At 35.5% G+C, this 13552-nt stretch overlaps 1 protein-coding gene across 1 annotated transcript in view; it reads right to left on the bottom strand.

The window, feature by feature from the left end:
• Positions 1-580: 580 nt before the first annotated feature.
• ITM2B (integral membrane protein 2B) overlaps positions 581-13552 on the bottom strand; it is a 29192-nt gene continuing 16220 nt past the window's right edge. Inside the window, exons 2-6 of the mRNA XM_055244286.2 lie at positions 8490-8618; positions 6082-6288; positions 4234-4344; positions 3515-3665; positions 581-1313 (exon numbers count right to left, since the gene is read on the bottom strand). Of these exons, the coding sequence (XP_055100261.1) occupies positions 1228-1313; positions 3515-3665; positions 4234-4344; positions 6082-6288; positions 8490-8618 (684 nt within the window). The 3' untranslated portion in view covers positions 581-1227. The remainder of the gene's footprint in view (positions 1314-3514; positions 3666-4233; positions 4345-6081; positions 6289-8489; positions 8619-13552) is intronic.

The following is a 13552-nucleotide window of genomic DNA, read 5'->3' as shown; positions in this document are numbered from 1 at the left end:
AATGAAAAGCCATGAGTAAATAATATCCTTTTGAATTAGAATTGGTTTCTAGGCCAAATCCTTTAAGAGTTTGAAGCTTTAAAAAACTCTGGCTTCCTAAAGTCAGAATTGAAATTTTTTGTCTTAGGAATTTGAGGTGAAATGAATCACAGATATTTTATTAAATGGGGGTGGATTCTGAATTATTTCAGAGAGGAAGCAACCTTAGAAATATAAAAATCATCATTATTAACTCAAAATGTTCCATTTGTGAGGGGGGTATTCTCAGAGAAGCACAGTTATTTTATGTTCCTTGGAAACTTTAGGCTTTGATTGCCCTTCCATCAAAAATAAAAGCATTTTATATTAAACAACATGATTCAAGGTTGAGGCTTAAATGTTACTTTAATAGTATCCACAAAGAATCTGGTTTAGTTATTAAAATGACTTATTTTTATTTAAAGAAAAAATCGTGATTTTACTCATTGTATATATAGAAGTGAATTTTTAAAAAATAGTTTCTTCTTTTATGTGGATTCTCTTGAGATACGAAGAACCGAACTATTCTTTGGTTTTATTATACGGGAAAAACAACACGCAGTCTAGTTAAACAACTTTGTGATATTTATATTCCATTGCACAGATATGGGTTATACAAATTAGTAACACAAGTTATTTCTTAAATTCCAAACATTTTCTAAAATATTATTACAGCAGATGCCTAGGATATTAAAACATAAAGGTGGAAATCATTCTCTAAATAGTTAAATATGATACTGAAAATACTGCACATTTTAATTAGAGGAAAATTAAAATGTGTGCTCAAATGCGCTAACAAACTAGGTAGCAGGGCAACTAACAACTACAAATAAGTCACTGTGGTCCATTTTTACGTATGCATATATATGATTATTCTCTAGATAATCCATCTTCTTGAAAATGCTAATAAAACATAAAAATCCAGATAAATGATTAAAAGAAATTGTAATTCTTCCTACTACCTAAGGTGACATGTACTATTATCTATGACTTCATACAGTTACTAATTCAAATATAAAAGACACCACACTTCGAAAGAAAAAAATTTTAAAGTAATGGTTTTAATTGAATTAATGAGATGAAAAGATAGTAAAGCCCTGTTTGCTACTTACATGAAAGAAGATTTTAAAAAATAATCACTGCACAAAATGTAAAGGGTGGGGTTATGCTGTGATATTAATTTTCCTCAATAATGTTTTTCTTGACTGTTCAAGAACAAATTAAAGTTTCCACGGCAAATTTGTTTTCAAAATGCCGAATTGCGAAACAATTGCTGGCTTCACGTTTCTGAATACCTGTTAGAGACGGGAAAAAAGTTTTTTAAAATTTTGGTTCTTTAAATAATAAATATTCACATCATTTTTATAGTTATTATTTAGACATATAGAAGTATTTCACTCTATACTCCATAAAAACTTCTACAGTTTGAATGTTTACACCGAAGAAAAGTAATTTTTCTCCCTTTTCTGAACCAAGTATTAATATCTTGACAGATCACAGCAACATTAATAATGCTATACAGACTGCTTACAAATTCATGAACTTGAAGGTATTGAAAATGTTTTGTATCTTGACTATGGTGGTGCTTGCAAGACCATGTGTATCTTTGTGGAAACTCAAGAGTTGCACACTAAAAAGGGTAAATTTCATGGCACGTGTAAGGCTGACTTTAAAAAAAATTATGAACCAAGAGAATTTTAAAATGTAAGAAATCAACACAGCAATAAAAAAGAATGAAATCATGTCCTTTGCAGCAATATGGATGCAGCTGGAGGCCATTATCATAAATGAATTAACACAGAAACAGAAAACCAAATACTTACCTTACGGTGCTCTCACTTATAAGCAGGAGCTTAAACACTGGGTACTCACTGACATAAAGATGGGAATGATATATACTGAGGACTATAAGGAAGGGAGGGAGGGAGGGAGGAGGTAAGGGTTGAAAAACTACCTATTGGGGAATGCTTTTACACTGTTGGTGGGAGTGTAAATTAGTTCAACCATTGTGGAGGAGAGTGTGGCAATTCCTCAAGGATCTAGAACCAAAAATACCATTTGACCCAGCAATCTCCTTACTGGTATATACCCAAAGGATTATAAATCATGCTGCTATAAAGACATATGCACATGTACGTTTACTGAGGCACTATTCACAATAGCAAAGACTTGGAACCAACCCAAATGTCCATCAAAGATAGACTGGATTAAGAAAATGTGGCACATATACACCATGGAATTTTATGCAGCCATAAAAAAGGATGAGTTCATGTCCTTTGCAGGGACATGGATGAAGCTGGAAATCATCATTCTCAGCAAACTATCACAAGATCAGAAAACCAAACACTGCATGTTCTCACTCATAAGTGGGAGGTGAACAATAAGAACACATGGACACAGAGAGGGGAACATCACACACTGGGGCCTGTCGGGAGGTGGGGGCCTAGGGGAGGGATAACATTAGGAGAAATATCTAATTTGGTGACAGGTTGATGGGTGCAGCAAACCACCATGGCACCTGTATACCTATGTAACAAACCTGCATATTGTACACACGTAACACAGAACTTAAAGTACAATTAAAAAAAAGAAAAGAAAAACTACCTATTGGGTACTATGCTCACTACCTGAGTGATGGGATCATCTGTACCCCAAACCTCACATCAGATAATATACCCTTTGTAACAAACCTGCACATGTACCCCTGAATCTAAAACAAAAGTTGGAAAAAAAAAAAAAAAAAAAGAAATCAAATTGGTTTCAGATGACTCAAAAGCCGGAGATGAGAGAACAGTATTATTTTAAATGCTAGCAAAAAGCCAGGAAAGCACTTTTACTGGGTGACACAATTCCAAAGAAATCACACCACAGTGTATCTGAATGGCACTTCTTACTTTCCACAGCTGCCACATGTACTTTCTTTTTATTTTCATAATGCTCTTAAAAGGAAATGGGGAGATATTGTAATTCTTATATTTCAGGTGAGAAAATAAAAGTTAAATGATTTGGCAAAGCTACAACATTAGTTGTATCAATGCTCTTAGTTCTTCACCCAAATTCCTTTCCAACTACCCTGACAGTGATTATTCCCAATATGATCCAAAAGGCAAACAGCCTGCTTAGAATCCAGATCCCTGAAAACACAGCTGAAGAGCTGGTCCCAAGAGACCCTCTGGATAATAAAAACCCTTTCAGTATGGCTGAACCAAAGTGGTAGGATGGGAAATTGGACAGGGTGACTAACTAGATGGAAAATGAGGTACCAGCATCTCAAGGCAATCACATTTCACATTGACCTTTTCTCTCCATCTGAAAAGAGTAGACTTATTAAATGGAATTAAGATAATTCTATAGAAACCTGGAAATATTATATATAACGACACAATATTACCTCACTCATGGCAGGTATATTGGTAACAATGACTAGGCTTTACCTAAATCTAGTTTAACGCACTGAACTTTTCTGCCCAACACTTTAATATTTTAAAAGTATTACCTTTAATAGTTTCTCTGCGTTGCAGTTTGTAAGTTTCCTTGTCATGACACAGTCGATAAATAAAGAAACCCAGGTGATCAATGTTTTCAATGCGATCAGTAATAACCATGTGCTCATGAATCAGATAGGACTGAGGCAAATAGGTTCCAGCCTACATTCAGAAAAGAATACATGACATGACTATCTCAGAACATACACTGAGTAGACTAGAGTAACAAGACAAAATTCTTACACATTATGGTATGGAACAGGTTGCCAAACTACTACCCACCAACTGTTTGTTTGTTTGTTTTATGTTCTCACTATGTTGTCCAGGCTGGTCTCAAATTCCTGGCCTCAAGCGATCCTCCCACCTAGGTCTCCCAAAGTCCTGGGATTACAGGCATGAGCCACTGCCCCCGGCTTGTTTTTATAAGTAGAATTTTTTTTGGAATATAGTCATGTTCATCTGTTTTACGTATTGTCTATGGCACCAGAATTAAGTAGTTGGCTAATATTTACTCCCTGGCTCTTTAGGAAAACTTAAAACATTATTTGAGAAATTTATTTCAATTTCAAGATACAAAACATTAAAAACAAAAACCATGAGTATTAGTTCCTCCTTGTAAAATTCTTAACTACAGTGTGATAAAATGGGCTCTATAGGGCTAATTTCTCAATAGGGAATTCCAAAACACTATAAAGGCATCATTCATCAAAAATAGTCAACATTCTTATACCTTGATGTTAATAAGTAACTCCAGTAGGTTTCTGGGTGGCATAACAATGGAAGTGTTCAGAGGGATCACATAGCACTTATCCAGGTTAAGATCTAAATAGGCTGTAAGTTTCTGGGAAGAAAAAAATACAGTGTAGTTACGGTAATACTTGCAAAACAGGCAGCAACTGGATTTTTAAGAATAATTTGTATAATTAAAATGAATTGGCTTTAGAATGTATAAATCACTTGCATTTCAACAAATTTGGAATTTGGCTGGATAAAGCTGGAAGTGGGAATGGGAGAGGAAAAAATATTGCTACCAGTAAACAAAATGCTCATCAAGGGTATATTTCTATAATAAGTAATAATACCTATTCAAATTAACTGCAAATACTCATTATATAATTAAGCAATTTAACTTCCTCAACTTATAAGCTCAAATGCCCTCTAAGGTTATCTGTCCATCGTATGTAAAGATTAACTTTTCTCGTATGTATCTTGAATACTACTACTATCCTTAGAACATTGGAAAAACAGTCATTTAAATGATTTTGTGTTCTGTGGTTCAAATGAGAAACGCTGGTTGGGAAAGACTGTCTCATAGAACGGTTTTTAAGAATAACTTAAACCAAACAATGTCAACATTTTGATTCTAAGAGCTCAGTAAGTGTTAACTATTATTATTTACTATTTGCTTTGGATGTTTATTTCCTTGAAATAAGTAAATTTTCAAACTGGTTTATAAACATCCATCAGATGTATTTATCAGGCACGAAATGTTTGCAAAGCTAACTTCAGTAATATATTCGAGTGTTCAAAATGGCAAGCTTACAGAGAGACATAAAAATCACAGGTGATACATGAACTTCTGAATCTATGAATCCTGATTTGAAAAAACAAAAAATTCTTGGGACAAAAATTGGGGAAATGTAAACATAAACAGAAATGTAAACATATTAAATACAGTAGTCCCTCTTATCTGAGGTTGTGCTTCCTGAGTTTCAGTTACCTTTAGTTAACTACAGTCCACAAATACCTAGGTGAGTACAGTATAATAAAATATTTTGAGAAACCACTTTCACATAACTTTTATTATAGTATTTTAACTGTTTTATTATTAATTATTGTTGTTAATCTATTACTGTGGCTAATTTGTAAATTAAATTTTAACATATGTATATATGTACACTAATAGAAAAAAAAAACAGTATATACAGGGTTTGGTACTATATGCAGTTTCAGACATCCACTGGGGGTCTTAGCATGTATCCCCCACGGATAATGGGGGACTACTGTCCTACAAGATGTTAATTTTCTTAGATGTGATGATGTGGTTACGTAGGAGGACAACTCATTCTTGAGAGATAATAGCATAAGTACTTATGTCAAATGACAGTAAAAGAGATGAAGCAAATATGGCAATATTTGGAACAAAGTGGAGGATTTTGGGTATTCAACTTTTCTGCATTGCATAAAAATGCTCAAAAGCTGGGGAAAATATAGAATGAGAACTTAAGAACAGATTAATAAAATTATTGATTTTGAAAACGCTACCAAGAAACAGGAACATAAATTACCTCTTATCTAAGAAAATGTGGGAACATATAAAAAATATTAGTTTGCCAGCAAAGGAGGAACAGTCATGAGGTGGACTTTAAGAGTAGGTAAGGCAAGGGGAAGGAAAGACAAGATATGAGAAGGCTGCGTCAGCAGGGTCTGCTTCAGACAAAGCAGAGCCCACCAAATGCTGACAGTTTATTAAACTAAACTCTAAATAAAATAAATTAGCAAATATTGGAATTAAAACTACAAAAAGCATAAACTACAGAACCTGCATTCTTTCTACAATTCTGGACACTTGGCTCACCTTGTTAAAGTCATGAACAATGTTGGCAGGATCACTATCTGCAAACTCTGGGACAGGCACACTGATAAATTCAACTTCCTCTTCTTCAAAGATTTTAATATTTTCTTCAATTGTCTGGTAGAGAGCAGCTGGGGCATCTGCGGAGGGCTCATTTAAGATGACATCATCTTTGATGTACTTTATTCCACAGTAGTACACGTCATCTGGCTATAGAGAGTTTAAAGATCCATTTCAGCAATTTAGCATGAGACAGGTTTTTAAATAAGCATTACTTAAGCTGCCACCTCTATCTAAATAGCATTTTGCTTGCAAACTCTTGCTTTTAGATGACAAGTCAGACAGTTTAATTACAGAGTTAACATATTCTTTAAGATCAGGTTTTGAAGCACTGTAAAAGAACAGCTTCAGAAGAAGAAAGGCAGCTGGTTTTCTCTTTACTTTTCATGGTAGGTGAAAATAGAACATAAAAATAATTAGCTATCCAGTAACAAATAAATATAAAGAAACAACAGACCTACTCTACCTGTCAGCAGTTTTTATAGAAGAATATATTCCAAAACTAGTCAAGTTTTTTCTGAAAGAATATATTAAAAAGTTTTGATATGGTCTACTAATTACTTTTTTCTTATTAGCCAAAAAAGGGATAATTTTTCTGAAATTTCCATATGCATATAGGTAGTTCTACTTTTCCCTTTATATCACAATTCAGTGGAAAATTAGATTACAGCACATCTTTATGCTACTGTCTCACTTTTACAAAAAGAAAAAACAGTATATATGGTCGGGTGCAGTAACTCATGCCTGTAATCCTAATACTTTGAGGGGAGGAGGCCTGAGACAGATGGACTGCTTGAGCCCAGGAGTTCAAGACCAGCCTGCGCAACATGGTGAGACCCTGTCTCCACAAAAAATAAAAAAAATTAGCTGGGCATGGTGCCACGCACCTGTAGTCCTAGCTACTACTGGGGAGGTTGAGGCAGGAGGATTGCCTGAGCCCAAGAGGTTGAGGCTGCAGTGAGCTGTGATTGCACCACTGCACTCCAGCCTGGGTGACAAAGTGAGACCCCATCTCAAAAAAAGCCAAACAAACACTACATGTACACACACACACACACACACACACACACTACACACACAATAAAGACTAAGGGTATATAAAATGTCAATACAGCGGGCCAGGCGTGGTGTGTCACGCCTGTAATCCTAGCACTTTGGGAGGCCAAGATGGGTGGATCACCTGAGGTCAGGAGTTCGAGACCAGCCTGGCCAACATGGTGAAACCCTGTCTCTACTAAAAGTACAAAAATTAGCCAGGAGTGGTGGCAAGCGCCTGTAATCGCAGCTACTTGGGAGGCAGAGGGAGGAGAACTGCCTGAACCTGGGAGGCAGAGGGTGCAGTGAGCCGAGATCACGCCATTGGACTCTAGCCTGGGCAACAAGAGAGAAACTCTGTCTCAAAAAAAAAGTTAATGCACCAAATGTTATCTCTGGAAAATGGAATTGCAATGATTTTTCCTATACTATATGTATTTCTTGCAAAAAAAACTATATTTAAAAAGATGACTAGTATTTTGGTAATGTCTATCAACATGTGATTATCTTGAAGAACACAGAAAATGAGCATGAAATTGAGAATGTTTCAAAATTAGTTAAATTATTTTAATTAAGTCTAGTTGTCAACTGTTTCTCCAAATTTTGAAACAGATGAAGTAGTCATAAACCTTGACAGTAATTTCCCCTTCAAAACTCCTAAAAAAAAAAACAAAAAAAAACTTCTGAATTATTGCCAAGAGAAATATATCACAAAATAGATTGTAAATTATAATTAATCAGGAGGAAGACCTTTGTCTTAACCCACTGGGATGACTATTAAACACTCAAAGTTATAACCAACTTTCATCCTATGTTATTTCAGTATCACTGCTGAAGTCACCCAGTTCTTTAGTGAAACCATGACTGGAAAAGAAGCAGAGACACAGTCTTACTGTATTCTGGGCCCAAGGGTACAGCAGGACCATAGGGGAGTCCAAGCTGACTATCAAGCTATGGCCTATCAACATGACAACATTTGTGGCTGATGTATTAATTCAACTGGCAATTGATAATACTATTCCTCTCAACCCTTAATTATAGTAGGAAAATAAAGGTTAGTAAAATCACCCAGTGACCTAAATAAATCCTTTAGTCAGCAACATTTCAAGTTACTCTGCTTTTAGTGACTGTGTGTGATGGGCTCAGCAAACATATCATGGAGAGATGTTTAAACACAGCTTTAAAATAGAACTACCACTCTGGCTGAAGGTCACAGATAAAAAGTACAAGCTTAGCGCAAATTGTAAACAATTTTGTAATGCACATCAGGAAAGGCAAAAAAAAAATCAGAGACACAAAATAATTTTTCCACTTACTTGAAGTGCAAAATATTTGTACAAGTATGCGCCTCCTAGAATAACACCTGCAAGCATAAATGCTAGTCCAAAGCACATGCACCAACACCAGGCTCTTCTTTGGCCAACTGGTACCACATCATCTGGGTCCTAAAATATGAAGAAGACAGTTAAATATCTTATCTCCAGACAGAATAACAGAAGGCTCAGGATTGGAAAAACCTTAAGGATTATCATTTTAATAAATGAAGACATAAAGACCAAATTAGTTGTGTCTCTCATCAAAATCAACCCAGGAATGATTAAGTGGTAGCTCCAGGGCTCATCTTAATGGTTCTTCGACTCGGACATTGGTCTCTAGGAGAGTTGTCTACTTCTAATCTCAACACCCCACCTGCTAACCCTGCCTCAAGCAATGATACACTCCATAATTTTTATTTTCCATGCACTTTTGGTGATATATTCTAAAATTTAATAATTTAGAAGAGGTTATGCTACAACTTAGTCATATAATATGACGATGAGCCTTGTAAATTATAAATCCAGGGCATCTCTCTATCTGATCATTTATGAAAGTATGTGTTAGGCCTGCTACAGGTGGTTTATATTTCATACGAGGTATAAAACTGTTCTAAACCATCCACAAGAAAAAATTACAGGAAAATAAGGAACAGAACAATGATACTAAAATTAAACAATTAGAATTTCAAAAAATAGGACAAAATTATATACATAGAAATACATAATCCTATTATCCCACTACTCTACCCTAAACCATGGTCTGATAAAATTCTTCACTTTCTTTTAAAGACAGAAGCAGTAGAAAAAAATGAGAAAATATTCAATGACAAAAATTTACTTATAAATTCAAGAAACAAAACTAGCACAAAATTTTATAGAATTTTCATTTTTATCCACTTAAGAAAACAATTTAGCATTAGAACATTATTTGGGGTCATGACATTCATAATTCCTAGATACTCCCTTCCTGTGCCCTTCTAACCTGATCCCTCTATTCTGCCACTTTAGAATTACAGCAAATTTCTGATTTGTACCCAAGTTCATGTGCAAAGAGCTAAGAAAACAAAGATACTTAAATAAGCAGTTACTCAATAAATAGTATTTATGCAAAAATTCACAGTATACATGAACAGCCTCTTGAAGTACAAGACTCTGTCCTTTACTTGGAAAACCCAATATGGGGTGGGCTTAAGGGAGAAAGTAGACTTCGCCTAAACCTATATAATAGGATATAAAATTAGGAAGAAAAACTGAATGATGCACAAAAACAGGATCGGTCCGGTCGGTCATTGGAACAGCACTCCACAACCTTTTTTGGCACCAGGGACCAGTTTCGTGGAAGACTATTTTTCCACAGACAGACTGAGGGGGGTTGGGATATGGTTTCGAGGTGAAACCGTTCCACCTCAGAAGATCATCAGGCATTAGATTCTCATAAGGAGCGCACAATCCAGATCCCTAACATGCACAGTTCACAATAGGGTTTGCGCTCCTAAGAGAATCTAATGCCCGGCTGATCTGAGAGGAGGCGGAGCTCAGGCAGCAATGCTCACTGTGCAGCCAACTTCCTAGCCAAGACCAGTGCCGGTACTGGTCTGTGGCCTGGCGGTTGGGGACCCCGGTATTAGAACATAGATTTGGTTGAAGCAAGAATTCAGTTACGAATGAAACCTAAGATTATGTTTTTAATTCTAAGATGAGGAACTTTAACATGATACAACTGAGAAAGGTCTAATCCCAGATGTTGAAGCAACCAAGAAAAATGTGATATGATATAGTGTGTTCCTAGGTTGAGATTTCAAACATAGAATTTAACATTGAACAACAAATACTGTTTATTCTAAGAATCAGTGCACTGCTATGAGAATGTCATGGTTTCTGTAGCACTTGTCAATATACTATGTGTGTAAGACAATGAGTGTATTGCAAGGAAGAAAAGTATGTAATGAGAATAAGTCTGAAGATTTTATCAAGCCATGTAAGATATCCCAGCTGTGAAAAGAAAGCTACAAGAATTCCATGGAGTCATAAGGTATTATGAAACTTTAATGATAAAGTATACATCTTTTGCTTGAGCCCTTGTCTGACATAAATATCTAACGAGGTAAGAAATCGTTCCTAACATAATTAATTTTAGAGTGGAAGGAGAGTGGGGGGGATGAAAATGACAGATGGAAATAGTTATTTCCAACATTTGGTATCAGCTGCTGAGACAGCCAAATGTGCGCACACACCCACCCCATTTGGCAGGCTTTCTCTTCCAATAGTACATAAATAAATAGCCAAACAGCACAGGCAGACATCTGTAGAAGAATATGCAGCCCCAACTGGCAAATTGATGACAAGTTTCAAGGCATTGTAATATATCATTTTTAACTGTTCAACAATCATTTTGAGAATAAATTATAAATGTCTACTATGTGCCAAGAACTGTGCTAGGCACTGGAAATGTATGCTCTGCCAAGAAAGAGACCCGTTGGATCAGTCCAGAAAACAGATAAATATACAAAAAGAAAATAAATATGATACGAACTCTAATAGGAAAATGCACAGAGAGCACATAAGAGGGGATGAGTTTCAGGAAGACTTCCCAAGGGAGAAAATACTTTAGTGAAATGTTAAAGGACAAATACTAATTACCTCAGCAGAAGATAGAGTTAAAGGAAATTATATATATGGCAAAATTTTTTCAAAAATTATGGAGCTAAAATGCATGACATTTCCAAGAGCCACATGTGCTTTGGCTGGAGTGCCCAATATGGTAGAGATGGGTATGAGAAATGATGGACAAGAAGCTGGTGCAGGTCACAAAAGACTTTTGTAAACCATGCTAGAGTTTGACTTCTCATGTTCATTCAAAAATCACTTCTCAGCACTATTGAATTTTTTAAAAAATTCAGTTTCTTGAGGAATTTCACTTACAAAATACTTCACTTATCCACAGGTCAATTTATTCAGCACCTCAACAACGTGAAACGTGGCTTAAGAATCAGGAAATAAACAAGAGTCTTTGGTCAGGCAAATTATAGACCCCAAACCTATGCACCACCATCATGTACTTCATAGAAGAGCTGTTAAATCTTCAAAGTCTATCTAATCTTTGTTCTCTAAATTCCTAGTTATCACTTTTCTTTCATTAGAATAATTCACATAAAGATCTTATCTCTCTCTACTAGGCTATAAGATCTTTTGAGTATCCGTTCATATTCATTTTGCATTACTGGCAGCTCCAAGCCAAGCTTAGGCTTGGCATTAGCTGGCACTCATATATTTGATGAGTGAATAAAACTTAGATCTTTTTTTTTTTTTTGAGATGGAGTCTCGCTCTGTTGCCCAGGCTGGAGTACAGTGGCGCAATCTCAGCTCACTGAAAGCTCCGCCTCCTGGGTTCACGCCATTCTTCTGCCTCTGTCTCCTGAGTAGCTGAGACTACAGGTGCCCGCCACCACGCCCAGCTAATTTTTTGTAGAGACAGGGTTTCACCATGTAGCCAGGATGGTCTTGATCTCCTGACCTCGTGATTCACTCTCCTCGGCCTCCCAAAGTGCTGGGATTACAGGCTTGAGCCACCGTACCCGGCCAACTTAGATCTATTTTTTTAAAAAGCCTGGTTATTTAATTTTTTATGATTCATAAAAGTTATACCAGCAGCCAGCGTGATAATGAGGGAAGGGAGAGATGCAACATAATTCATAACGTAAAACAAACTGTGGCTATTTAGCAAGAGCAGTAGCCTAGTTCAGCATTTATTAAGGCCTGCTATTTGCAATATACTGTGCTACATCCTGTGGGAAATCAAATGTGATTAAGACATGGCTCATACCTTGAGCGATTTATAGTCAAGAATTAACATCATGTATGATAGATAAATGATGTTCCATAATACAATCTGAGTCATGGAGAAGGGATTAAAGTATGCTCAAGATTTTAAAGTTTTTAATCTAAGAGATTTATTAAAAGTGTTTTTAGAGTGATTAAATTTTAACACTTCGAAGAGTAAGCTTTACTTAAAGAAAAAGCCACATAAGATTTAAGAAGAAAAACCTCATGACTATCTCAAAATATACAGAAAATGTATTTGACAAAATTCAATGTCCATTAAAAAAAAATCTTTGCAAACTAGCAAAGGGTGAAATTCTTTAACATCAGTAAGGCTAATAATCAAAAGCCTACAGAAAGCCTCATACTTAACGATGAAACTTTTATACTTCACCATACCCTTTTAATTGAGGAATACAGGAATGCCCACTAAAATTGACTGTTTCCATTGAACACTGTACTAGAGATCCTACAGCAAGTACACAAACGATAACAAGGTTAGGTATTAGAAAAAAGAAAACAAAACTTATTATTTGTAAATAATCTGTCTATGTAGAAAATCTAAGAAAGTCAAATTATTTAAACTAATCAGAGGGTGGCAAGATTTTTAAAGATCAATAATAAAAAATCAACGGAGTCAAAAATTTGTACATGAATATTTACAGCATCATTATTTATATACTCGCCCCAAACTAGAAACAACCCCAATATCCATCAACTGATGAATAAATTAATTGTGGTATATTCATACCATGAAATAGACAGCAATACAAAGGAACAAAATAACACACACCAGCAGGACTGAATCTCAAAAACATGCTAAGTGAAAGAAGTCTAGCACAAAAGATTACTCACTATATGATCACATCTTTATCAAATTCTAGAAAAGGCAAAACCATAATGACAAAAGCAGCTTACTGGCTGGGGAAGGGGAGACTGACTACAAACAGGCATGAGGAAACTAATTATTAGGGTGATAGAAATGTTTCATATCTTGATTGTTGGGGTAGATATACAACTTTATACAATTACCATAAATTCAATCAAATTGTACACATAAAATGCAGGAGTTTATTCCATGTAAATTATATTTTGATATGGAGGGTGGGGAAGAAATCAACTGAGTTCCTATCTACCAGACAATAAAAGAATGTCTAACACCAAGTGCTAGAAAAAGTGTGTAACAAAGAGAGCTTGGGAACTTCCACTCAACTGACAGAAATTTAGGTCCAATTGCTTTGGAG

This window comes from Symphalangus syndactylus, chromosome 15 (genome assembly GCF_028878055.3).
Source record: "Symphalangus syndactylus isolate Jambi chromosome 15, NHGRI_mSymSyn1-v2.1_pri, whole genome shotgun sequence".
Lineage (NCBI taxonomy): Eukaryota > Metazoa > Chordata > Mammalia > Primates > Hylobatidae > Symphalangus > Symphalangus syndactylus.
The sequence above is the reverse complement of the archived record's forward strand: the minus strand, read 5'-3'. Positions and strand labels throughout refer to the sequence as shown.